Raw genomic sequence first — 24,646 nt, 5'->3', positions numbered from 1 at the left:
AAGAAAGAAGAAAGAAGAATAATGGAGAAGAAAGAAGAAAGTAAAGAAAGAAAGAAAGAAAGAAAGAAAAAGAAAAAGAAGGAAAAAGAAAGAAAAAAAGAGAGAGAACAAGAAGGGGTATCTGGGAAGATTTGGAGGAAGGGAAGGGGGAAATGATGCAATTATAATTTCAAAAAATAATTTGCTTAAACAATCAAAGGGTTTCAAGCCTGCTAGGCAAGCACTCTACCGACTGACACACTTCTCCAGCTCTGGCTTCACTCTTAGGAACAGGTGTGGTAGCATGTCTAACTCTCCAGCCTTTGAGAGGCTGCGACAGACACCGTGCTCAAGGCCAGCCTCAGCTCTCTATACATAAGGCTGTGGCTCCTTTGTAAGGTGCTTGTCCAGCATGCTTAGGACCCCGAGTTTGAACCCCAGTACCAGAGTGCAGCAGGGAGAGGAAAAACAAAGCCCACCTAAGAACACTCAGGAGGCTGAAGCAAGAGCACACCTGGCAGTTTGAGGCCTGCCAGTGGGGGTTACATAGTGGATTCCAGGCGAGCCTAGACTACAGAGTGTGATCCTCACTTTGGGTTTTTTGAAGAAGTATTTATTTTATGTTTATGGTGCGCTATCTGTATATACACCTTCTAACCAGAAGAGGGCACCAGATCTATTACAGGTGATTCTGAGCTACCTTGTGCTTGCTGGGAATTGAACAGGGGACCTCTGAAAGAACAGCCAGTGCTCTTAACCACTGAGCCATCTCTCCAGCTCCTGTATGATCCTATCTTTAAAAAGAAAAAGTATGTCTTTTAAATGTGTAAACATTCTTCTCTGCTTTCCGTCAGGGGCAAGTACGAAAAACCTGACAGCTTCTACGTTGCCAGGAACATTCCTGAAGTCAGTCAGTCATAGCCTATCCTTCCTGAGTAACCCCTGCTGAGGACTGTGGGAAACAACTCCCCTACTACAGACAATATGGAGTGTGTTGACTGTATTTTGGAACCTATCTCAGGAGTACAGTTTCATCTCAATAGTTTCTGCATCTATCCAAAAAAACAATAAGGGAGAGACAGCCAGTTAACTCCTCCGAGAGCACCGAGGGAATCTATTAATCAAACAAAGCTAAGCATGCTGAACCTAGTAGATCAAGGAATAGCAGCCTAACCCTGGGTCTCAGTGGCTCAGAAAGATGCTGGCGTGAGCTGCTGATCTGAGGGAGGTCTGCGAAGCGGTGGGTGGGTAGAGTGGAAGAGAACCATGAGCAGCTCGGGTTGGTAAATGTAGGGAGGCTTTTCTTTATTGTAATATGTTGGTTTCTGGTTCAATCCCCTAACTCCAGCGATGTGTTTATATAGATACTCTTTCTTCAGGACTTCTTTGGGTAAATTTATGTATGGTGGGATTTCTCTGTTTCATCTGTATTTTCAATACCTGTCAAGGTGTCAGAAACAAGGTGCACCATCTCCTTGATACTCAGGTGACAGCACATATATCATTAGACTGTCTCCAAGCAGCCCCAGCCAATCCCCACAGTACACAACGAGGTCTAATCAAACAACTGTGATTGCAGGCCACTAGTGGGGTGATCTAAAAGGGGAATTGAGAACCCTCAGTGCTCTCAGAGGAGGAGTTAACAACTGGCTGTCTCTCCCTTATTATTTTTTGGATAGACGCAGAAATTATTGAGATGAAACTGTACTCCTGAGATAGTTTCCAAAATACAGTCAAAACATTTAATATTCTCTGTACTAGGGAAGTTGTTTTTCTTATCACAGTCCTGAGCAGGGGTTACTCAGTAAGGACAGGGTATGTCAGACTGACTTCGGGGATGTTCCTAGCAGCACAGGAATGGAGAACTTTATACATAGATTTTTATCTTGCAGACTCCGTTGAACTCCGTTTTTCTGGCGTCCGTGTCTTTGTTTTGACAGATCATATCTTTGTAAATGACAGTTCTGTCTCTAACTTTGCAACTTTTACGTCCGTTCTAGTGTGACGTTGGTCAGAGTCTGGAGAGCAGAGTCCAGTATCAGGTGTGGTCGCGGCCCCCTCATCTTGCTCAGCATATCAACCGGAATGTATTTAAATTCTCTTGGGCAAACGTAACACTTATTCTAGATTTTCACTGTACCTGACATTTATGAGTATAAGGAAATCCCTTTCCTTTCTTGTCAATAATCTTTCTCTTGACTTATGGTGCCCTGAAATGGTATCCATGAAAGTGGAGGTTCTGTCAAACCCAGTGGCATCTGGCTGATTGTCACTTGACTTTCTTACTCTGCATTTGGCCTCTTGCTTCGATCACTGGTCTCCCCCCTCCATGTCGTTTTAAGCTGTCTTCTCATTTAGCCAGAGCAGCGTTGTCAATGGCAAACCGAGCCCTTCAACTCTATTCTTCCTCCAGTCATGTCCCTGAATCCCTGTTTCTAAGGCCCTTTGTGTTAGCAGGCTCCTCAGCTTCCGGTGACCACTCATCTGTTTCCTGGCCATATTCTCTTGGTTTCCACGACTCTGTAGCAAGCTGTTTCTTCCCATTTCTCTGATTGCTTCTCGGGTGGTTTTATGAGCTGACCTTTCTCCATAGGTCCTTTAAGGTTTCCTTCCCAACCATTCTCTTGTTTGTCCTTTTTCCACGCTGTGTGCTACTCCCAGGTGATAGCTATCAACCACGCTGCCTTTAACTGATATTACATACTTGCAGATTTCTATCGTAATTTTTAATTACATTTCTTGTGTGTGTGTTTTCACACAAATGTGTGCCACAGTGTACTAATGCGGGTCAGAAGACAACCTGTGGGAGTTGGTTTTCTTCTTCCACCAGGTGGGTCTCAGGGATGGGACTCAGGTCCTCATGCTTGGCAGCAAGCACCTTTCTCACTGAGCCATCTCACCGACCCACGCCCATATTCTCAGTGTACGCTTCCATCCCAAACGCATCCCGAGAGCGGTATATCTAAGTACTCAGCTCTTTCTGAATGTCTTCATTTGAACTCCCAAAGACACTACATACCTAAACGACTCATAATGCTATGTCTTGAAAATTTCTCCCTCCCATATATCTTGGTGAGTTTCATAGCTCTTTATATATATTAATCACTTTCTAATTTTTAATATTGTGTATTACACAATAAGCCCGCCATGCTGTTGTCAAAAATACAGAGTAAGGAATTGTTTTAGGGTTTTCTTTCCCATCCAGATAGATCTATGCCCTGTTCACTTTATGTCCTTGTGATCTGCGTTCGCGTCTTTGACATCTGTGTTGTCTTTGCCACATTCCCCACTTTAGTTTGCTGAAATTCTTTCTGATGCCCCCACTTCCCGTTTCCTATCTACTCCTCCATCTCTGTATTTCATTGTAGTAAAAGTGAAAATACTAGGTTGTTCGTTCCACTCGCTTGATTTCGTTCCCTCATTGGCTTCTGTTGCCTTCCAGGTAAACTCCAAAGCGTTGGCAGAGCCCTTTCCCATTGCTTCTTTTCCCACACTCCTTTCTTACACCTAGCTCTCCAACTGGACCAAAATACCCGAACACTCCATGCTCTTCTCTTCCTAAAGCCATGCTCCTCCCATGCTCACCTTGCCAGCTTCTAAGCCATTGAGAATGAGCAAGAGACAAGGGTTACAACTCAGGGTTAAAGTGAGTGCTTAACCTGCCATTGGTTCTACCTCCAGCTCGAAAACCAAAGCAAAAGCAGTTATGAACTGCCAGACACCTCATTATATAATTATAACAAAAAGAAAAAGCACCAGGTCGTGGAGGCACATGCCTTTCCTTTAATCCCAGCACTCCGGGGGAGGGGAGGACAGAGGCAGGTGTTCTTTGTGAGTTCAAGGCCAACCTGGTCTACAGAACAAGTTCCAGGACAGCTAGGGCTACACAGAAAAACCCTGTCTCAAAAAAAAAAAAGAAAGGAAGAAAGGAAGATAGAAAGAAGAAAAGAAAAAGACCAAAAAGAAAGAAAAGAAAAAGCAAGTACTGGTGCAGAAATGGAGAAATTAGAACTTACATATACTGCTAATAAAAATGTAGAATGATACAGTTGCTGTGGAAAAGAATTGGCAGTTCCTCAGAAAGCTAAATGTATTTTTTAAAAAAAACTTTGCATATGCTTGAACACACACACAGCTTTTAAAAAGTTAACGTAGAGTAATCTTATGACCAGAAAGTCCACTTACATTTATGCTACAAGGAGTTAGAAACAATTATAAAATGATAACTATATGTTAATGGCAGCAATCTCCATAATTGAACAGTAGAAACAGCAACTGGATAAATAATGTATGTTGAATAAAAAAGTCCAGCAGCTGATGAAGGATGAATAAAATATGGCATATCTATTCAGTAAAATTTGTCATTAAAAGGAAAAATATAATGTAGGCAACAGCATGGCTAAACCTTGAAAATGTTATGTCCGGTTAAAAAAAAAAAAGATCTAGGAGCTGAAGAGGTGTCTCAACCATTAAAAGCACTGGCTGCTCTTCCAGACAGCCCAGATTCAATTCCCAGCACCCACTTTGCAGCTCCCAGAGGATCCAGTACCCTTTTCTGGCCTCCATGGGCACTGCGTACATGTGGTGCCTAGAAGACATATATTCAGGTAAACAGACACATAAAATAAAATATATTTAAAATCTCAACCATGTGTGGTGACACATGCCTTTAATCTCAGCACTCAAGAGGCAGAAGCAGAGGCAGGTTTCTTTCTGAGTTGAGCACAGCCAAGTCTAAGAGCAAATTCTAGGATGCCAGGACTACACAGAGAAACCCTTTCTCAAAAACCACAGCAACAAGAGCAAAGCAGCAACAAATTATCTATCTTTTTATCTATCATCTATCTATCTATCTATCTATCTATCTATCTATCTATCTATCTATCTAAAATTTAAAATGAATATAGTCACAAAGGGCTATATATTAATGATTACATTTTTAGGAGGTATCCAAAATAAACAAATCAGTAAAAATAGATACATGGTTACCTAGAGCTGAGGGATATAAGATCTTACTTAGTAAAATCTAAAATTGACTTTAGGGATAGATGTTCAGGTCTATGGATGTATTATTGAGAGTACACTCTACAATTTAAATGAGTAAATCATTTGTATATAGAATCAGCAATTCTGCCTTAAAATTTTAGTCAAGGGTTTATTCAGTAAAGTGTTTGCTTCACTAAGTTAAGTCCCCAGCACCTACCTTAAAAAAATAATAATAATAAAGACAGCATTGTACATCTCCACACTGGAGAGGAGGAGAAAGGAATATCCCCAGCGCTTGCTGGCCAGCCAGTCCAGACTACTGTCTGAGATAAAGGTTTGGTGAGAGGCGTTGGTCCAAGAAAGACCAGGTTTAGGTTGGGGAGACAGTTCAGTGATCCGTGGATAAAGCATTTAATGTGCACAACCTGAGTTCTAATGCTCAGAACCCATGTAAAGGCAAGCGCAGCACACATGCATGATCCTGGAGGTCCCATAGTAAAAGTGAGGCAGGGACAGGAGAATGCCAGGAAGCTAGAAGGCTAGCCAACCTGGAGCGCACAGTGGAAAAAGGAAGGAACTCATCTCAAACAAGGCAGAAAGCAAGGACCTGAGGTTTATCTCTGACTGACACACACACACCAGCACTGTGGCATACACATACTCTCATTTATGTACACAAATGTTCACATGAACACACAGACACATACACAAGCAAAAATTACGTGAACAACTGAGACAACACCATCAACCTCTGACCTACACACACACACATGAACACACACGCGCGCGCACACACACACACACACATAAACAAAGACAAAGAATTTTACAGTAAATTTCTTCTACATTTGAAGTAAGCATTCTTCCCAGAGACTCCTTCCTCTCTCCCCATCCCCAAACACACACAGACACACAAACACCCCTCTCCTACCTCCACCTTTCCTGCATCTCAACTCTTCTTAGTGTTCTGTTTTTATTTTTGCAAACTTTTTATTTTGTCAAAAGGATGGGAACTAGGAGATCACACCATCACACACACTAAACAAGAACGCTACCACTGAGGTAGCCCCTCGGCACTCTTTCAGAGTTTAAAAATACTTCCTGGGAGCATTTCAAGTAGACCTCCCTACTGTCTCTGTTACTAGAATTGAGTCAGAGCCCTTTCAAGCCAATCACTGAAGACAAAAGTAATTTCTCTGCTTTATTTGAACTACCTGTGACTGAGCTTGGTTTCTGTTGCAGGGCGCACATGGCTTGGAAAGGTGTAACAAACACTGGAACAAACCTTGCCATTGGCTAGACCAAAAAGGAATAATAGCATTTCTGCATGCAGCCAATACTGATTGCTGTACAGACACAGAAATTGAATATGACTTTAAAGAAGAGGGTTTTCTGAGTAGATCATGCTATGTCAGATTATTAGATTATTAGGGAGGTATGGGGTTTTTTGTTGTTATTTATTTTTTTGTTCATCTGGTTTTTTGATTTTATTTTTTTAGCAAAGTATCACTTTTAACCCCTAGAGACTTGAAACTTGACTGGGCATGGTGTCTCATGCCTTTTCATATCTGCATGCTGGAGACATAGGTAGGCAGATCTCTGAATTTGAGGCTAGCCTGGTCTACAAAGTGAGTTACAGGAGATCCAGGGCGACACAGAGAAACCCTGTCTTGAAAAAGCCAAAAAAAAAAAAAGTCAGGGGGCCTGGAGAGATGACTTAGCAGTTAAGAACACTGGCTGCTCTTCCACAGGACCGGGGTTCAACTCCCAGCGCCCACATAATAGCTAAGAATGGTCCAGTTCCAGGGAGTCTGATACCTTCACACCAATGCACATAAAATGAATTTAAATGAAGTATCTTTTAAAAAGAAAAGAAAAAGCCAAAGTGGAGGGAGGCAGGGTTGTGAATACTTTGCCCTACACCTAAGAGGTTTATTTTATTTTTTTAAAATATTTTATTTATTTATTTATTTATTTATTTATTACGTATACAATATTCTGCCTACATGTATGTCTGCAGGCCGGAAGAGGACACCAGACCTCATTACAGATGGTTGTGAGCCACCATGTGGTTGCTGGGAATTGAACTCAGAACCTTTGGAAGAGCAGCCAGTGCTCTTAACCGCTGAGCCATCTCTCCAGCCCCTAAGAGGTTTATTTAATGATTACCACCCATGTCCTATTTACTGACAACTCCTGTCAAGTCACGCTAAGGTCACCATGTCTCCCGGGTGAGGTAATTAATTTCAGAGATGCACTAGAGCCTTTTACGTGTGGTGAGCCAGAGTTTCTCTCTCTAGAGGAACTGATAGTCCTTGGACTTTGCCAGGGTATCACCTGTTCTTTTTTGGGGGGTTTTGTTGTTGTTGTTGTTGTTATTATAGCTGTTGTTGTTGTTTTGTTTGTCCTCTCTAATGTACCCCTTATAACTCTGTCCTAACAGTACAGAGTGTGATGGACAAGATCAGAAGAGCAGGGAAAGTGGATTATTCTCCTGGGTTTGTACCACTAGGAAGTGCTACCAGTCCTTCTGACCCGAAAGTCCTTGGAGTCCCCTGAATCACAGGACGAGAATTGAATCTGTGACATTTGTAGATGTATTTAAAGCACACGGAATATGTTCACACAAGACAAATCTGTTGCTGAATGGTATTTTATTAGCTTAATAATCTGGGCCGGCCCTTAGCATTAATAAGCTTAAGCACTCGTCACAGATTTTCATTCATTGATAGGAAACTTCCTTGTTTTAAAAAATGCGGTGAGAGAAAGGGAGTCTACTTCTTAGGGGCTGCAGTGACAGCAGGCTTCTCTTCGCGGGTGATGGGAATGGTACGCTCAGGGCCAGAGGCCTGTTTCCTTGGTCCATTCACAGTGAGGACCCCATCAGATGACAGGGATGAAGTAATGCTGAGAGGATCCACATCAGCTGGGATCCGGTACTTCCTATGGAACTCCCTAGAGATGAAGCCATGCTCGTCCTAATCCAAGAGAAGGAAGAAAGAAGCAGAGAAATAAGAATGGGAAACACCATCACTTGGCCCAAACTCAGACATTCCCTTCCCTTAGGTGAGACCAAATGGCCCTGACATCATAAGGACAAAAGAAATATCTGGAGTTGGGGATATAGTCTGGTGGTGAAAGGCCACCAACTGCAGCAAATATACAGATAGCAAAGTCAAGGGCTGTTCATCCAGGTTTAAGCCTAGGATAAAATTGCCCAGATATTACACCTAGGGGCACTAGCTACAAAGGGATGAATCTGTATTGTTTGTCCTTTAGAACTGAGGATCTATGTCCTTGAGGAAGCCCATGAGTTGTCCCAGTTCCTCAGGAATGTCTCAGGATGTTCCTAACCCATAGGATCACTGATATTATATAAGGTGACTCTATCATGGTGGTCCAGTCTGAAATTATATGAACAAAACTGAAACAGCCTGAGGATATTAAGATACACTAATGACGCACAGGTTCTGAGTTATTAATTTTGATTTGTTTTTTGAGATAAGTAGGATTTCTCTGTGTAGCTGTCCTGGAACTAGCTCTGTAGACTTAGGCTGGTCTTGAACTCAGAGATCCGCCTAACTCTGCTTCCTGAGTCCTGGGTGTGTACCACCACGCTTGACTAAGTTATCCATTTTTAAGAAACAATCGTAAAACCTTTGCAGGAGGTCAAGAAAAAGAATTACCAAAAGTGCAAGAGGAATTGTTGACCTAACCCTTACACCTTCTGAACTGCAAGGATCCACCCAAACAAATTTTCTCGATTCACTGACTTCCTTACAGCCAGAAGCCTGAAGCTCTGAAATGTGGACAAATCATGGAGTTTAGCATGAAAATGAGCAGAAGAAGAGCCATGGAATCCTGAACATCTAAAAGTCACAAGACTGAAATGCCTTCAACCCTGTAGTTAATATCGTTATGGACAATAACCAATATGTATAACACACTCCACCTAAATCAGTGGTTGCCAGTTTTGATTATAGACTGAAATTACCCAAGGAGATTTTTGTAAAATGTTGATGCCTGAGTTATATTCCTAAAACGTCATTTTAATTGGCCCAGGTGTACCTGAGGGTTGGCAATTTTGAAAAGTCTTCTGATATCTCCATGTCATCAGACAACAAGGCAATCAAAACAAACACTAAGGGACACTTCTCTCAGGAAAACCATAGCAATAACAACGCTCTACCCCTCTTTTAGCTTCCTAGCCATTGACTTGCAGCTTCTGCTCTAGTCCTATGTGCTGGGAGCCTGGAATTCTGCCAGCCCTGGAGACTGGTGGCAGTGCCTGGCATCCGGTGTGCACTCGCCACATCCACAGAAGCAACAGACCCATGCACACACCTGGCGCTCCTCGTGCTTGCCGTGAACTTCAATCACGTCTCCCAGCACCTTGACTTTCAGTTCCTCGGGGGAGAAGTGCTTCACGTCCAGGTTGACAGAGAACCTGTCCTTCTCCATCCGCATCTAGAATGACAGTGGGGGGAAGGGAGGAGAAAAGATGGCAGAATATTTAGTAAATTGGAGAAGACTCACTATTCTATAGATTTACTTCCTGTCCAGGTAATTCATCTTCTTCTTTACTGCTAAAGAAAAAAAAATCCCTTTCTGAATGACTCTGATGCATGTGAGCCACCATAGTATTCTACAAGGGACACCTCTTGGTCATCAGTCCCAAACTTTACTTAGAGGCACAGGGAAGAAGATAGTTCACTAGAGGGCATGGCTTCTGCTGCCTCTCTACCCAATGCTGGCTTTGTCATTTGTGTAAAAGACAAAGGCCCCTTTTTCTTGTTCATCTCCCTGCCAAGTTTCCTTCCCACTCAATCTGGAATGTTCTGCTGGTCCTGTCCTTCCAAAGCCCTTGCCCACTCAGCTCCTGTTTCCTCACCCCAGAATATTTTTAAACCAGAGTGTTATCTGTGAGAGCTTCTGTTAATCTTATATGTTCAACCCTTTTCCCACCCTGTTAGGACAAGTCGGGGCCTCGCAGAGCGGACATGCATCCATTCCTCATAAGCCATGGAGTGAGGTGAGTACACTCTCTCAGCCCTGAGAAACCCAGAAAATCAGAGGCAAAGGAAGAGAGAGGTAGAATATAGTGATTGATGTTTCCAGCTCCTTCCAGAGGGCATGAAAAGTTCAGAATGAGCGGGTTTCTCTCCGATCTCTATGATTGGAGATGATAAAATCTGCCAGGATCTGGTTATTAGGAAGGTTAAGTAAAGGAGCTGAAGCAGCCCTTATTGCAAATCATTATGAATAAAGCCAGAAAGGGATACCCTGCTTCATCATTAGGGAACAGAAGATGAGCTTCACCATGCACAGAAAAGTGTAGCAGGAAACAGAGGAACATCAAACAGAAACAGCTGCCCGAGGGAAGAAGAAAACAGTGACCTCATCTCTCCGTACCTTTGTGCACACACACACGTGCCTGAGATGACTTAGGCAGCCACAAAAAGGGAAACAAACGAAGAAGTAAGCGTCCAGGAGGTTCCAAGAAGGGTACTCCTGCCCTGGCACAGGGGCACACTCACCTCTGAGAGTCCAGTGTCAATCCAGCTGGGTGCACGAAGGAAGGAGGGTGGCCTAAGGTAGAAGGGGCTCAGAGAAGTGGCCGTTGAGAAGAGGTCAGACTCCAACAGGTGCTCTCCGAAGAACTGGTCAAAGAGGCGGCTGGGGGAGTGGAAAGGGAAGAAGGGACGCCGGATCCAGGGGTGGTGGATGGCGATGTCCATGGTGGCTAGATGAATGTAGTCTCAGTTGACTGGTCAACTCCTTCAGCTGCAGCTACAGCCAGCCCCTTATATATGCAGTCTTGTGAAGCTTCTGGAATGGTGATGTCAGGGGTTTTATTATCCCAGCTCACCGCCAGTTCATGGAGACTTGTGACAGGATTTGGCAGGGTGACACATACCCAGTACTCACTGAGCTAAGAAAAGAGAAACACAAACAAGGCTGAGCTGGCCGGTGACTTGTCATGGTCTTGTCTCACTAGCTCTCTGTCCACACCCAGGGACACCCACCCCCATCCTTGTTCTCTGGAGCTAGGACAGGGTCAGGAATCTCAAGCAGCTGGTGGCGTGCCCCTCCTCCTCTCCAGTCTTGCATGCCAGGGGAGTTGAGCCAGCAACTATCTTGAGCCTGGGCAGGGACTGGAATCTTCCTAGGTCGGGGCCCCAGAGACATTAACTCTTTGTGGTGCCCTAGAGGACAGCAGTGACCACCCACATGTCAGTCAGTCCCAGGTTATCTGACTGGAACCCTGAGTTGACCTGGGTTCAGAATACCCTGAAATTAAAGAGACAGGAAATGCATCTTGCATCTTTGATGTGATGTGGTGTGCATGGTGCCTACCATTGAGAAGGACAAAAGGTGATACGGAAATGTACAGTTTGTGAAGGCCCAAACCCTCAGGCAGGGCACCAATTTCTTTTCCCAACTCACTCCAGGACCAGGACCCACCAGCTGTCCTCCCAGGCCTCGGCGACAGCTGAAGGGTGTGCAGAGGAGGGGACTTTGGGGGTCCAGGCTGTGCTGGTCACACCCTCATTGCACTCTGGGCCCAGGCTCCTGGCCCTCCCCCAGAGGCATTGCACTATTTTCGGTGGTGTAGACCCCGCCCCCACTCTGACTGAGTCCTGGCTTTCCCTCCAGCTAAAGGGGTCGCGTCGATCTTGTTGGGGCTGCACTTGGGATCAGGGCTGCCAGTGGCAACCTCAGTCATGTCTGGCCGTACAGTGCCACATGCCCACCCAGCCACTGCCGAGTACGAATTTGCCAACCCCAGCCGCCTGGGTGAGCAGCGCTTCGGAGAAGGTATGGCCCAGATGCTTCCTACCCCCACCTCCTGAAATTCTGGGCTCACCGCCCAGTTTCACTGGCCTCCACCCTACCTGGGGCTTAAGTGAACTCCTGGGCCATCTCCCACCCCAGACTCCCCACTCAAGCCAAGGCTCTCCTCTCGCTACAGACTTCAAGATAGGCTTTAGAGCCGCAGGGCTTTGGGTATCCGGGTCTTGCAAGCTGCATACTTTCTGGTTTCGCTTCAATCCTCCCGATCCCCGCTTGTTTCCCCCATTGCCATCTCATTTCCTTTCCGAGACCCTCTTCAGCAGCTTCCCCACCTGCTCCCTGATTCCCAGGCCCACATCTCCTGATCTGGCCTTTCAGCCCCGTGCACACTGTATCCTCCCTCATCCTGCCTCTTGCTTTCTCTCTCTGCACCCCCAGGTCTCCTTCCAGAAGAGATCCTGACCCCCACCCTCTATCATGGCTATTATGTTCGGCCTCGGGCCTCCAGAGCTGGGGAGGGCAGTAGGGCAGGGGCCTCAGAGCTCAGGCTCAGCGAGGGCAAGTTCCAGGCATTTCTTGATGTGAGCCACTTTACCCCAGACGAGGTGACCGTGAGGACTGTGGACAACCTGCTGGAGGTGTCGGCTCGGCACCCCCAGCGTCTGGATCGACACGGCTTCGTGTCCCGAGAGTTCTGTCGCACCTATGTCCTGCCAGCAGATGTGGACCCCTGGCGGGTCCGAGCTGCCCTCTCCCATGATGGCATCCTTAACTTGGAGGCACCTCGGGGTGGCCGGCATTTGGACACGGAAGTCAATGAGGTTTACGTCTCTCTGCTCCCTGCGCCTCCTGACCCAGAGGAAGAGGAAGAAGTAGCCAGAGTTGAATCCTGACTGCCCACGGGAGAGCCAGCACCCAGTGAATCTCCTGTCTACGTCTCACGGGGATTCCAGAAGTCTACCACCCCAGAGGTAGCAGCATCCTCAGGGGAAGGGATAGGTGTATGGTCCACAGTGTATGATTTGGCTCTTTGATGTATCACAGCCTTTGATTTAGTTCCGGGTGGAGCTGAATAAACCCAAACCTTGGGGCCTTGTTTGTGCTGCTCCTGTTCTGTAGCCTGGAATTCCGAACCGCGAAGGGATTGGAAGGCCATAGGGAGCAATTTCCACTGTGAAATGTGCCCATCGTCTCAGCGTCCTAAGCTCACACTTGGATGCTGAGGTCACCCCCGGAAGCTGACACTGGCTCCAGATCAAATTCCTAGCCATAATTTTCTCACAATGCAACAAAAGAGAGAATGATCCTGGGAGGGAGAGGGATAGGCCATCCAAACAGCCCAGAGGGCACTGTCTGAGCCGGTGATTAGAGACACAAAAACAAGGGTCTCCAGGCTGTCTGGCCTTTTAGGGTAGGGGTTAGGAAAATGTTTTTTTTTGGCTGGGGAGAGTTTCCTAAAGCTCTGGAGTGAATGTTTTGCTTTTCTGTATCAATGGCTTTGTCCTGAAAGGTCTCTGGTTGAGGGAAGCGGTGTGCATACGTGGGCGTACAGACACGTTAATCCACCACTATCCCTGAACCCACAGCCTTCCCATCTTGAGTACAGGGGAGGCCCATCTCTGATTTTGTAATAACCCATAGAGAGGAAGCACAGAACGCTGTCCTAATCTAAGACTCAGGGCAGCTTCCACTGTCTTTCTGCCGCGGCAGTGGTCAGGAAGGCTGAAGGCAATTTTAGTGCTGGGAGTATGGTGTATTCAAAAATGTCGGCTGGTTGGGAGAGGCTGTGCCATACTCTTCACAATCAAGAGAACATGCATGTGTGTGATTTGAGAGGTGTCCTAAAGAGTTCCTTTCTCTCATTCTTTACATACATACATACATACATACGTACTCCAGGATATGGTAGATAGCCGAAATTCCTTCATTAATTGTTTTTTAACTCTTGGGGGTTAAAAAATCCATTTGAAATCCAAGAAAAGCTATCAATCCTCTTACCAGAAAAATACACACACTTGCAAATTTGTCAGCTCAGCTTTTTTTCCCCTTGGGTTTGTTTTTTGTTGTTGTTTTTTTTTTTTTTTTTTTTTTTTTTTGGTCAGCTTAGTTTTTGAGATCCCTACCCCTCTTAGGAATGTGTGGAACTCCAAGGTAAGAGCACTTCTTCAAGTAATTTGATTATTGGCTTAAAAATCGCTTTCTTTTCCAAACCAAAGCAAGATCTGGGGTGTAGCTCAGTTCAGAGTGCTTGCCTGACAGACACAGGCTCCAGGGTAGAGCCCCAGCACTCCATAATCAACTGCTATAATAAAAGTATACCTCAGAGAAACAACACTGACTATATTCACCTCTTCATTTAGCTCAGTAAATATTCATCAAGTAATAAACAAGTCAAGTAATAAAGTGTGGGAGATAAGCATTGTAGAGACAAATAAGAATTGGGTATCTTTGATTAGCTACCCTTAGTAAACCTGACATCTGGGTGAGAAGAAATGCGAAAGGCCTAGTGTAAGTTTGGTTTTTTGTTTGCATGTTTGTTTTTGTTTTTTTTTTTCAAGACAGGGTTTCTCTGTAGCTTTGGAGCCTGTCCTAGAACTAGCTCTTGTAGACCAGGTTGGTCTTGAACTCACAGAGATCTGCCTGCCCCTTCCTCCTGAGTGCTGGGATTAAAGTTGTGTGCCACCACCACTTGGCATATATTTTTAAAGGTTATAAAAGGAAGACTATATACATGGCCTGTAAAACTTAGGATATTTATTTACTCTCTAGCCTTTTGGAAAAGTTTTTTTTGACTTGTTCTTGTATTATCAGCTATGGGATTAATAACATTTATCTTTAAGCAAAAAGTTAAAAAAACGTGGTTGAGGAAAAGGAGGTATATTACCTCTTTAGTTCTATCACTGTGACACTAAGAAATAGCTACCTTTTATAACTACATATAAAAGCTTTAAATAAAAAAAAGAAAGTAAGTTGGATGTAGTGGCACACACCTGTAATCCCAGCTTTGCAGAGATGGCAGTAGGAAGACTGGGAATCCAAGGTCAATCCTCAGCTACATCATGAGTTTGAGGCCTGTCTAGACTTCATGAAACCCTGCCTGAAAATAATAATAAAATAAAGATTTTCAAATTGTCAGATTTCAGCCTGAGCAGTTTCATAATTCCTTTTATAGTTGAACTTTATTGGCCTACTTGTTTGAGGGAAGCAAGGCCTTACACTTACTAAGCCCACACTCTACCTACTCAGCCCTGAGCTTGTCTAAAAAAAATGACTTTTTAAGAAGGAAACAATTAGCTGGGCAGTGGTGGCACACACCTTTAATCCCAGCACTAAGGAGGCAGATGCAGGCAGATCTCTGTGAGTTCGAGGCCAGCCTGGTCTACAAGAGCTAGTTCCAGGACACAGCGAAACCCTGTCTCAAAAAAAAAAAATTGAAAATCTCTAATTTAATACAAACCTCCACTTCATCAAAATTCTTTTAAAGTAGTTGGGAGGTGGTGGTGCACACTTTTAATCCAAGGACTAGGGAGGCACAGACAGGTGGATTTCTGTGAGTTTGAGGCCAGCCTGGTCTACAGAACAAGTTCCAGGACAGCCAGGGCTACACGAGAAACTCTGTCTCAAGAAAACAAAACAAAACCTTCTTTTAAAAGTTATTAATCAAGTTCTGTGACATTTTGAGCTGCAGAGACTTGGAATTTCACAAATAGCCTATCCATTTTTCTTTCTGGACATTTATATATACAAATATATATTTACAAACATACATTTATATGTGTGTATATACAAGTATTTGCATATATAAATACTTACATATGTCTACACAATATATATGTGTATATATATCTATGTGTGCAGATATGTATATGTAAGTATATGTATAAATATATAAATATACATATACACACATATGTACACACACACATATATATATATATATATATATATATATATATATATATATATACCCTCCTACCTCAGACTCCAGAATATCCAGAATATCTGCAACTACAGGCTGGCACAGAATCTTAAAAGGCTTGGGTCCTGGAACCCTAGCTAGGCACATCAAGGGAATGAAGAATAGATGCACAGACAAACATATAATGAGGCCGGGTTCAGGTTCTCTAGCACCCAGCATGTTTATTAGATAAAGCACAGGGGAAGGAAGGTCAGCAAGTCTTGTTAGAGGCTACTTCGTTGGACTGCAAACTTTGGAGAGGAGGAGGCCGAAGTTGTTAGTCTTTGTACACACGGATCAATTGCTCATAAACATCCATACTCGAAAGGCTGAGCCCATATCAAAATATACATTCACTCAGGACTTCAGCCACACAGGGAGTCCTGACGCTGGCACAACCAGGGCTGGCTCGTTTCTTCTAATGCTCCTCCTACCCCAAACACACTGCAGCTGTGCTTCGTCCTTCCAGCCACATCTTGTAGCACTTTCTGTACCATCTACACACACACAACTTTCTTTTGTAACACACTGACAATAGAGCTTGAAAGTCAACTAAAATTATTCCAGACGTGGACTGTCCGGGTCAGATTTCAATAGAATACGCATTCGTTTATGTTATCGCTCTACACTTGTATTAATCTGCTTAAGGCATATCAGGTTTTATACCCAAAGTGCTTCTTGTCTTTCCTGTGGGGTTTCTGGCCCCCTGTAAATTACCTAAAGAGGCGGCTGGCAATGGAGCAGATTATAAAGGGCTTTGAGAATTCTATCCCATAAGTAACAGGAAATGACTCCTGGCTTTTGAGCCAGAGAGATGAAGCAGGTTGAGCCAGAGAGATGAAGCAGGTAACAGGATGAAAAGAATATAGTAAATAGCAAAATAGAGAATGGCCTGCAGCATGTGCAAGGATTGGAACACGAGACAGTAAAATAAAATGCTTTACCATCTGATAAGTGGCCGAGAACAAGAAGTAAGAATAGTAAGAATAGCTAAGGCTTACTGAGTAAGTTCCAGGGGCCAGGCCCTGGACTAAAGCTTTATATATACACATCTTATTCAAGAATCACAGTTGTAGAAGGCAACCACTCTCATCCCCATTTTTCCTCAAGTGGGGAGGAGTTCAGAAACTAACATACTCTGTGGCATGCAGGGCTGATTATGGACATCATAGGACAACACTTAAGATGCCAAGAAAATGTTTAGGATTGGAACTATGAGTTCCAAAGATTTTCTTGGAGCCATATTTCCCCCTTTTTGTCGTTGCCGTTGATTTGAGACAGGGTATCTCTATGAATTTCTGGCTGTCCTGGAACTTGCTCGATGGACTAGCTAACCTCAAACTCACAGAGATCCCCATTCCTCTGCCTCCCGAATGCTGGGATTAAAGGCATGCACCACCATACCCAACCTGGAAATGTATTTTCTAAGTTAATTCGCTCAGCTGTGTCATAGATGCTGGTCAGTGAGTAACGGGTCCAGATCTGGGTCATTGGAAGCAGAAACTCCAGCCAGGTGTAGGTGAAGATTTTGTAGTCCTAAACTGGGAAGAGGACAGTCAGTGCTCCATCCCAACCACAGAACCATCTGGTTTATACCAGAAAGAGGATTAGGTAATGCATCCGGTGCGCTTATGCTTCACTGTGCTGGAAATCTAGATAGTAAACGGCTAGGAGGTTTGCTTGCGCTAATTCTTATAGTGAGAACGTGAGAGCATTCCATTTCCCCCCATTTCAGGTTCCAAAAGCCTCTAGGATTCAAACCGATATTGTTGTGGACATAAGAAACTTGTACCAACTACTTTGACAGTAAAACTCAAACCTGAGGGTGGTAGGGCGGACATGAGGGGGGACCCTGTGCTCCGTTAGGGATATATTTCAAAGGCAGTGAGATGCAGGGAGAAACATTTCCTGTGGAAACTCGGAGCCCTTTTGTATCTTAGGTTTTTAAAACGAAGCTTGCAGCTCAAAGTTTACGGTTTCATCAAAAGAAGCGTCAAATCCCAAAGGTGAGATAACTCTCACCTAGAGCCCTTGTGTGTTTCTACCCTCCGGCTGGGAACAGTCACCTGGGAATGATTCCACCAGGTGGCTTCCAAGGGCCAACCTACTCGGTTGAAATCTGACACCGACAGCGACTCCCTGGGAGCTGCTGCGCTTCGCTCAACAGCGAACCAGGAAATGCGCAAACCTCTTTATGTCCGAACACCAGCTGGGCTTCCTGGGAGACAAATCCGCCATGGGAAACAGGCTGTGCTGTGGGGGAAACTGGTGAGTAGGGTCGAAAGGTGGAGGGGACCGGCTCCGGTGGGTGGTGGATATGAAACCCTGAGAATCAGAGAGGGCCTGGAGAGACCGTGCCTTCCTCCACCCGCCACGTCCTGGCTCGAACCCCAGAGCAGGACCTTAGGGGGGCTTAGAACACACAGCACTCTGTAGAGGGCAGAGTTAGCTGGACTTGGTTCTCCCTCCTCTCCTTTCCTTTTCCTGCTCTACTTTTCTTCCTTTCCCAGATCATAATAATTTGGAGCGTCTGACCGCTCTTTAGGTGCATTCACTTACAATCTCGCTGAACTGTCCCCACACTTCTGTGAGTGGTCTTACCGTTGCTCTCCCATCATTAGCCAGTCAGGAAGCAGAGGCGCAGAGAAGTTAACTCAAATGTCTGTCACATGACTAGGAACTTAGCAGGTAAAACAAGATTCCAAGCCAGTCAGCTCGACTTCAGAACCCATACTTTCCTCACTAGGTAATCACAGAGGCAACCATGGATTGAGCAACAGGATTTGGACAAATGTTTGTTTGAAATGGCAGAAGTGGGAAGGGGAGTGTCCATGGGAAATAGAGCTTTTATGCTGTTTGCTGTGTGGCCTCAAGCAGTCCTGTAAATTCTCTGAGCCCTCACATTTGTAAGAAACACAGCCCCTATTGTCTGCAGCATAGGTTTGTTTGGAGAGCAAAAGCTAGTAAAAAAAAATGAAAAACAAAAATAACAACAAAAAACACCTAATAATAGATTATTTGTGGTTTTATGACTTTCCCCCGGATGTTCACCGCTACTACAAACTCCCAAATATGGTTCTATTCTGTCAGCTGCCTCCTAGCTATATTATTCCATGTGTGGGGCAGAGTTCAAAGATACTTATCTACAAATAAGCATCACGTGTAGAGAGAAAAGTGAGGTACATTGGGAAGCATCTAAAATTTGAAGACAGAATACTGGGCTCAAGTCCTGTGCCTGCTACTTCATTTGTCTATTTGGTCATTAAACAAATATTTACTGAGCTTGTGCTCTGTACCAGGAAGTAATAGATGCAGAAGGTAGCAATAAAAGGAAATTTGGCTAAGCATGGTGGTACATGCCTTTGATCCCAGAGAGGCAGAGACAGGTAGTTCTAGGGTAGCCACGACTACATGGTGAGATCCTGTATCAAAACAAACAAAAAATAGGCCTCTGTCTATATTTGTTTACATATATTTGTTTATTTTTGTTTGACTTTTGAGGCAAGTTCTTTCTATGTAGACCCGGAACTCACTTTATAGACCAGGCTGGAATCGAACTTACAGAGATCACCCTGCCTCTGCCTCCCTAGCACTGCGATTAAAGGCGGGCACCACCGCACCTGGCCCTTATTTAATTTTTTGTTTGTTTTGTTTTGTTTTTCGAGACATGGTTTCTCTGTGTAGCCTTGGCTGTCCAGGATCTTGCTCTATAGACCAGGCTGGCCTCGAACGTACAGAGAGATCTTCCTGTCTCTGCCTCAGTGCTGGTATTAAAGGTGTGCACCACCACCACCTGGCTTAGTTTGCCATTCTCTATATCTACCATTTATTTAGTGACTCACCAATATTGATGATTTAGGAAGTTTCCTATTTGGGAATAGTTTCTACCTATGCATGGTTATGTATTAATATATGAGAGTGCTACATCAGACAGCGGACACATTTATGTTTAAAGATCTTTATCCTTATCGCCACTTGCATTCTGAAAGAATTGTTCCAAGTTTTATTCTTATGTCCTCTGTGGAGGATGGCTCATTTAAATTCTTTTAGTCTAAACTCATTCTGTCACCTGCAACCATCAGGTTGTGTCTGGGTTCAACACAACATCCAACTTAGGAACAGGCTCTGTGCACTAAAACTGGGTGACTATGGTCATGCGTTCTCTAATTAGCATTCTCTCTGTCCACTTAAGCAGAAACAAGTAGGAAAACAGGAGTGACAAGGGACAAGGTGTTGTTCCTTACCTGACGGCTCTAGCAAGGCAGTTGTAACACAAGGCAAGAGACGAAGTAGTGGAGGAAAAAGCTGAAAGACCAGAAGCTGGTTGTCTGCCAAACCACTTAGTGTGTAGCTAAAGACCAACTACCTCGTTCTAAGGAAGTTGCCTCAAACCTGAAAATCACTCCAAAAGAGAGTGTAGAAAACACGTACGGAAAAAATCCTGGTTCCCCCACCCCACAAAGATTCAGTCAACATGATTTAGATATCTGCATGTCTCTCTCCCTTTTATTTCCAAGAGAAGGAAACTTCCTGAGGAGAGGCAAAATCAGACAGACAGAGTGATTTGGAAATATACTAGCAAGAATAGGCACCCAGAGTAAGGCTGAAACTATTCACCCCGTTTCCTGAGACAAGTGCTGCTTCCCTGGACATCAGTCATTGACAGTCACGTAGACACGCAGGCTCCACGAGGACCCTGGGAGTAGGTTTGCTGAGTCACCTCCCAAATTCAGTGTTCCCGGTTCTGGAGATGGCGTGCTCCAAAGGGCGTTAAAGGTTAAGCAAAGCATTTCTCACTTCTGTTAACTAAAAACAAGGATGGGGCAGCAAGAAGGGCAGCCACTTACTGGAAGAGGGCTTTGCAGGACTAGGTAGCCCTGGTTGTCACAGTTCCTAGGACTCCCTGAACTCCCAGGTTGCCAAAGACTCCACTCCACCCCATCCCCAAAAAATAGCACTGAAGATTCAGTTTCTGGATCCAGGAATATATTCCATCATTTGGCAGATTTCCCTTAGCCTCTACTTGGGATTAGCTTGATGGACAATCCCAGAATAGCCTTCAAGCCAGCAACATCCTTGGCAATAGTGCCTGGTTGCCTAAACCTGTATTTTGGGTTTCCTTATGTCAGTTTTACCACTCTACCTTCCAGAATCATCCATCTAGGAGAGGTGCTGTAGCCTTTACAAGTACTCAGGCTGACCCTAGCACCAAGCGAATCTGTGGGGTGGTGGGAGAATGTCGTCCAAGACTGTGAAGGAGAGACCACAGAGCAACTAGGATGGGGGGAACATACAGAACGCTTGACCATGGGCGATCTGTTTTTCTACACAGGAGCTGCCCATCAACTTTCCAGAAGAAAAATAAAACAGGTAATAGGGGAGAGGGTATTGAGACCAAGGGAAATCAGAGAAGACAGTAAAGCCAACATCCTTGGAGAAGGCGAAGAAAAGAGACATGACATTGGATAAGACAAAGGGAGGTGATATAACAAAAAGAATCTTTAGTTTATTGGGTCTAAGGCTAGCTCGGAACCTATGGACTTTGCCTTTCCCATTACTTCAGAGTGGCAGAGTTAGTTGCTCATGCTTTCATTTGTCCACAAAATACAATTGAGCTCTTGTATTGTAGGTGAGCCATTCTGTGGGTTCCCAATGAGGAAGAGAAGCCCAGGGGAAGGTTACAAGGTCTCAGCTCTGGAAGAGCTGAAAGTCAACTGGGAGAGGCAGATTCATGTAAATACATAATTATAATATTATCTATCCATGCTATAACAGAATACAGAGAAAGCACTGATGCTGTGGGAATAATGTCGAGTTCACAAGTCAGTAGAAGAGGGTGCCAGCAGAGGCAGAGGAGTTAGCTCTTGCAACTTTTGGGGGAGAAATAAATGGTTTGATTGAAAGTGGCCCACTGGTGTGGCTGAGCACGTACTACATTTTTGTAGTAGCCTGTTCCCAGGTACACTGTAGATTTCCCAAGGCAGAGGAAATAGCTTACTCATCCTTATCTCCCCAGAATATGGCCCAGAGCCTAGTACAGTATGAGCTCTGGCTGTTGAGCAAGGAGGATGGAAGACAGGACAGCCAGGTGGAAAATGGGCCAGGTCGTCTATCAGGGAAAGAGTCTGGGTGTGGGTTAGTAGAAGTGAAAGAAGGAGGAAGGAGGACAGGGAGATTGGCTAGAAGCCCACTTCAATAGTTTATCTAATAGACATTTGAAGAGGGCAGTCTCAGTAGAGACAGGGAAGACAGAATGAGTTTAAGTTGGCTTTCTTCCTCCACAGGGAGCCAAGCAAGACCCACATTGAGCATATTGAAGCAGCAACAGCAGCAGCTGTGGCAGAAGAGCACAAAGGTAGGGATAGGCCTCTGTCTCCTCTCAGGCCATATCCACTCAGATGTGGGATCCCAGGGCTCAGTTTTTTCACCCTCAGACAGAGTCCTTGCAACCATCTGTAGAAACTGCTGTGCCAGTCTGGGAAGATGGTTCAGCAGGTAAACCACTTATGTGCAAGCCTGCCTATCTGAGTTCAGATCTCCAGAACCCACATAAAAGCCAGAAGCAGCAGCAGAAGTTTCTATGATCCCAGCGTTTCTCTCCTGGGAGATGGGAAACAAAGACAAGCGAATCACTAGACATTCTCCAGACAGCTAGCCTGGCATATGCAGCACTGAGCAAGAAAGACCCTGTCTCAAACAAGATGGAATGCAGGGACCCTCTCCCGAGGTTGTCTTCTGTCCTCTACACATGCGTGTGTGTGCACGCACACATACATACACACACACACAAACATACACATGTATGGTGTGGGGAACTCATACTGTGTTACCTGGCCTCCCAAAGGACCAAAATAAAGGGATCTCTCACCCACTCTGCATGGGAGGTGAGGGGCAAACCAAGCCAAGAGCCTCTCTTAATTCTATTGACTTCCCCCAGGACTGTGGAACAACAGGACCAATGTATGAGCAAGTGTTACACCAGCCTGTATCTCAAAAGAAAAGTTCAGACTCCGCATCGGAGGAGAGCCACTTGCATTATGCAGACATTCATGTGCTCAGCCAGATGCAGCCGTACTCTAGCAAGCAGGTGAAACACCGGCACGTAGACACCGCTACGGAGTATGCCACTCTTCGCTTCCCTCAGGCCACACCTCAGTACGACAGCAACCACGGAACCCTGGTGTGAGCCCTTGGAAGGAAGTACTGGTTTCCACAATTTTACAGTTCTGTGGGGGACAGTCTACTGTTTTTCGAGAACAGGGGTGTTGGCCGTTTTTCAATCTCCAAGGACACCAGAACATCGGGAATTGGGGGTCCCTCTACTCTCTCCACTATGAATCTTTTGGTTTGCCACTGTTATTGTGGAGTTGTGGTAAGGCTAGGCAGGATGAGTGCCAAAAAAAAAAAAATATTTTAAGTGTGTAAAACAGTCATCCTTTGACTCCTAACATTATTTGAACTCTCAAATGCAACAAGAACCCTGTATGCACTTTGGCTGTTTCTGGTAGGAATTATTTAACGATATTTGAGTTTTTCGCTCATTTGCTACGCAGCTGAGAATGGCCTTGAACTCCTGATCTATTCCACTCTCTCATCCCCAGTGCTGGGACTACAGACATGTGGCCACTATGTTCAGCTATTCACATCCCCTTTACACACCTTTACTCCAAAATCTCAGAGGAAGCGCTCTGGGAGAGCTCTCTGAGCCTTTGCACACAGCCCCGGGGACTGCTGTGGACAATTAACCTAATAGCTGGGTCAAGGGCTCCAGACCTTAGCACAGAGATGGGAACAGGGACTGATTCTAAAGTCTTCTCCAACCACGGTCTGCAAGGACTTCAAATTGCGCACACTAACAGCCAGAAGAAGACAGCCTGGAGAAACTTTACTTACAGGACTGTTAGCGCTCGTCTAAGGAACCGTTACGATCAATAAATAAATAGTATGAAGAACGGGCTGAGTGATTGTTCCGGGGGCCGGGTTTAGCAACGTGTCCCAGCCCACATTGTAGAAGGGTCCAGCCAATGGAGATGCCCGCACACCCTCTAGTCTTCAGCTGGGATTCGGCTCGGCGAACAGAGGGCAAGCTCCCATTGGCTGAAAGCGGAAAGTGGGTGGACCATATGAGCGGAGGCGGGAACATGTAGACGTAAGTCCTAGCGAGGAGGCTGGCACGGGGTGTGGTCTGGACGCTAGTAGGCGGGGCCAGAATGGTAGGGGCGGGTTCTTGGTCTACTGGAGGCGGGGCCTGCACAGCAGTAGGCAGACCAAGGCTTGCACTGGCTGGCTCTTGTCCCAGGCAAGCAGGCCCGACCTATGCAAACCTCCGTGTCTCCATGGCAGCAGAAACGCGCAGCTCAGAAGACTTGTCCGCCAGCCTGGAAGATGCTAAGCCAAGCGGGCCGATAATTTAAGAGGTAGGTGTCGAAAAGTGCTGGGCAGCTGAGAAATATTATCACCTGTTGAGCATCCAGATCGGAAGTAGGGACACACATAGAGGGGGCGAGGTGCAGGGGTGGGGTGGGGGAGGGGGCAGAAGTTTTGGGGTCTGAGCTCTCTCTGAACCCCGTAGAGTCTTAGTGTACAGTTTTGCTTCAGACTTTAGAGCTTGCAGATGATGAGCTGTAATTCACGTCCCTTTCTTAACCCGTCGTACCTCTCTCCCAAAATGTACCTGTTGGTTCGTTAAGAGGATGATTCCCTGAAGATGAGTACTGACAAGGGAATTACAGCGCTCACACACGCACACATACACACACATGCGCGCGCATTGGTGTCGATAGAATCAGTTTTGTAGAGAGTTTATGCGAATTTACAACGGTTGTAGAATTACATACAATTCAGCCGTCTCGTCATCATCATTATCACCACCACCCACACAGAAATTGTCAGTCAGGCTTGTTCACTGACACAGACCCAGTTTGTAAG

The 24,646-nt window shown here is 45.1% G+C and overlaps 4 protein-coding genes across 6 annotated transcripts in view; 3 read left to right on the top strand and 1 right to left on the bottom strand.

Moving 5' to 3' along the window:
• The window catches only part of C3H11orf1 (chromosome 3 C11orf1 homolog), an 8,913-nt gene extending 2,517 nt beyond the window's left edge, over positions 1-6,396 (top strand). Inside the window, exon 3 of the mRNA XM_042054718.1 lies at positions 6,208-6,396. Within this exon, the coding sequence (XP_041910652.1) occupies positions 6,208-6,396 (189 nt within the window). The remainder of the gene's footprint in view (positions 1-6,207) is intronic.
• Positions 6,397-7,602: 1,206 nt separating this feature from the next.
• On the bottom strand, positions 7,603-18,501 carry Cryab (crystallin alpha B). Of its 3 annotated transcripts, none has more exons than XM_038324199.1 (5): positions 18,320-18,501; positions 17,128-17,254; positions 10,503-10,897; positions 9,310-9,432; positions 7,603-7,943 (listed from the first exon to the last, which is right to left on the bottom strand). In XM_038324199.1, exons 3-5 carry the CDS (start codon positions 10,701-10,703, stop codon positions 7,740-7,742), a joined length of 528 nt encoding a protein of 175 aa, XP_038180127.1. In that variant the 5' UTR covers positions 10,704-10,897; positions 17,128-17,254; positions 18,320-18,501; the 3' UTR covers positions 7,603-7,739. The 3 variants fall into 3 exon arrangements, with proteins under 3 accessions (XP_038180127.1, XP_038180126.1, XP_038180125.1); XM_038324198.1 differs by lacking the exon at positions 17,128-17,254 and adding an exon at positions 14,751-14,857; XM_038324197.1 differs by lacking the exon at positions 17,128-17,254.
• Positions 9,944-12,804, top strand: Hspb2 (heat shock protein family B (small) member 2). Its single transcript, XM_038324195.1, has 3 exons — positions 9,944-9,997; positions 11,623-11,784; positions 12,199-12,804. Exons 2-3 carry the CDS (start codon positions 11,691-11,693, stop codon positions 12,651-12,653), a joined length of 549 nt encoding a protein of 182 aa, XP_038180123.1. The 5' UTR covers positions 9,944-9,997; positions 11,623-11,690; the 3' UTR covers positions 12,654-12,804.
• Positions 17,831-23,207, top strand: C3H11orf52 (chromosome 3 C11orf52 homolog). Its single transcript, XM_038324200.1, has 4 exons — positions 17,831-17,986; positions 21,051-21,088; positions 22,003-22,073; positions 22,656-23,207. Exons 1-4 carry the CDS (start codon positions 17,913-17,915, stop codon positions 22,902-22,904), a joined length of 432 nt encoding a protein of 143 aa, XP_038180128.1. The 5' UTR covers positions 17,831-17,912; the 3' UTR covers positions 22,905-23,207.
• The last annotated feature ends 1,439 nt before the right edge of the window (positions 23,208-24,646 follow it).

The sequence above is a fragment of the Arvicola amphibius genome, chromosome 3 (genome assembly GCF_903992535.2).
Source record: "Arvicola amphibius chromosome 3, mArvAmp1.2, whole genome shotgun sequence".
In the NCBI taxonomy this organism is placed as follows: Eukaryota; Metazoa; Chordata; class Mammalia; order Rodentia; family Cricetidae; genus Arvicola; species Arvicola amphibius.
This window is presented reverse-complemented; position numbering and strand designations above follow the sequence as displayed.

What these genes read in the sequence shown, in the direction of transcription:
- Cryab (XM_038324199.1), bottom strand. Translation starts at nt 10,703, where the DNA reads ATGGACATCGCCATCCACCACCCCTGGATCCGGCGTCCCTTCTTCCCT. An exon ending in TTGACACTGGACTCTCAGAG is followed by an intron (nt 9,433 to 10,502) that starts GTGAGTGTGCCC and finishes CTGTCATTCTAG; the next exon opens with ATGCGGATGGAGAAGGACAG. An exon ending in GCAAGCACGAGGAGCGCCAG is followed by an intron (nt 7,944 to 9,309) that starts GTGTGTGCATGG and finishes CTCTTGGATTAG; the next exon opens with GACGAGCATGGCTTCATCTC.
- Hspb2 (XM_038324195.1), top strand. Translation starts at nt 11,691, where the DNA reads ATGTCTGGCCGTACAGTGCCACATGCCCACCCAGCCACTGCCGAGTAC. An exon ending in TGAGCAGCGCTTCGGAGAAG is followed by an intron (nt 11,785 to 12,198) that starts GTATGGCCCAGA and finishes CTGCACCCCCAG; the next exon opens with GTCTCCTTCCAGAAGAGATC.
- C3H11orf52 (XM_038324200.1), top strand. Translation starts at nt 17,913, where the DNA reads ATGTCCGAACACCAGCTGGGCTTCCTGGGAGACAAATCCGCCATGGGA. An exon ending in CTGTGCTGTGGGGGAAACTG is followed by an intron (nt 17,987 to 21,050) that starts GTGAGTAGGGTC and finishes TTTTCTACACAG; the next exon opens with GAGCTGCCCATCAACTTTCC. An exon ending in TGTGGCAGAAGAGCACAAAG is followed by an intron (nt 22,074 to 22,655) that starts GTAGGGATAGGC and finishes GACTTCCCCCAG; the next exon opens with GACTGTGGAACAACAGGACC.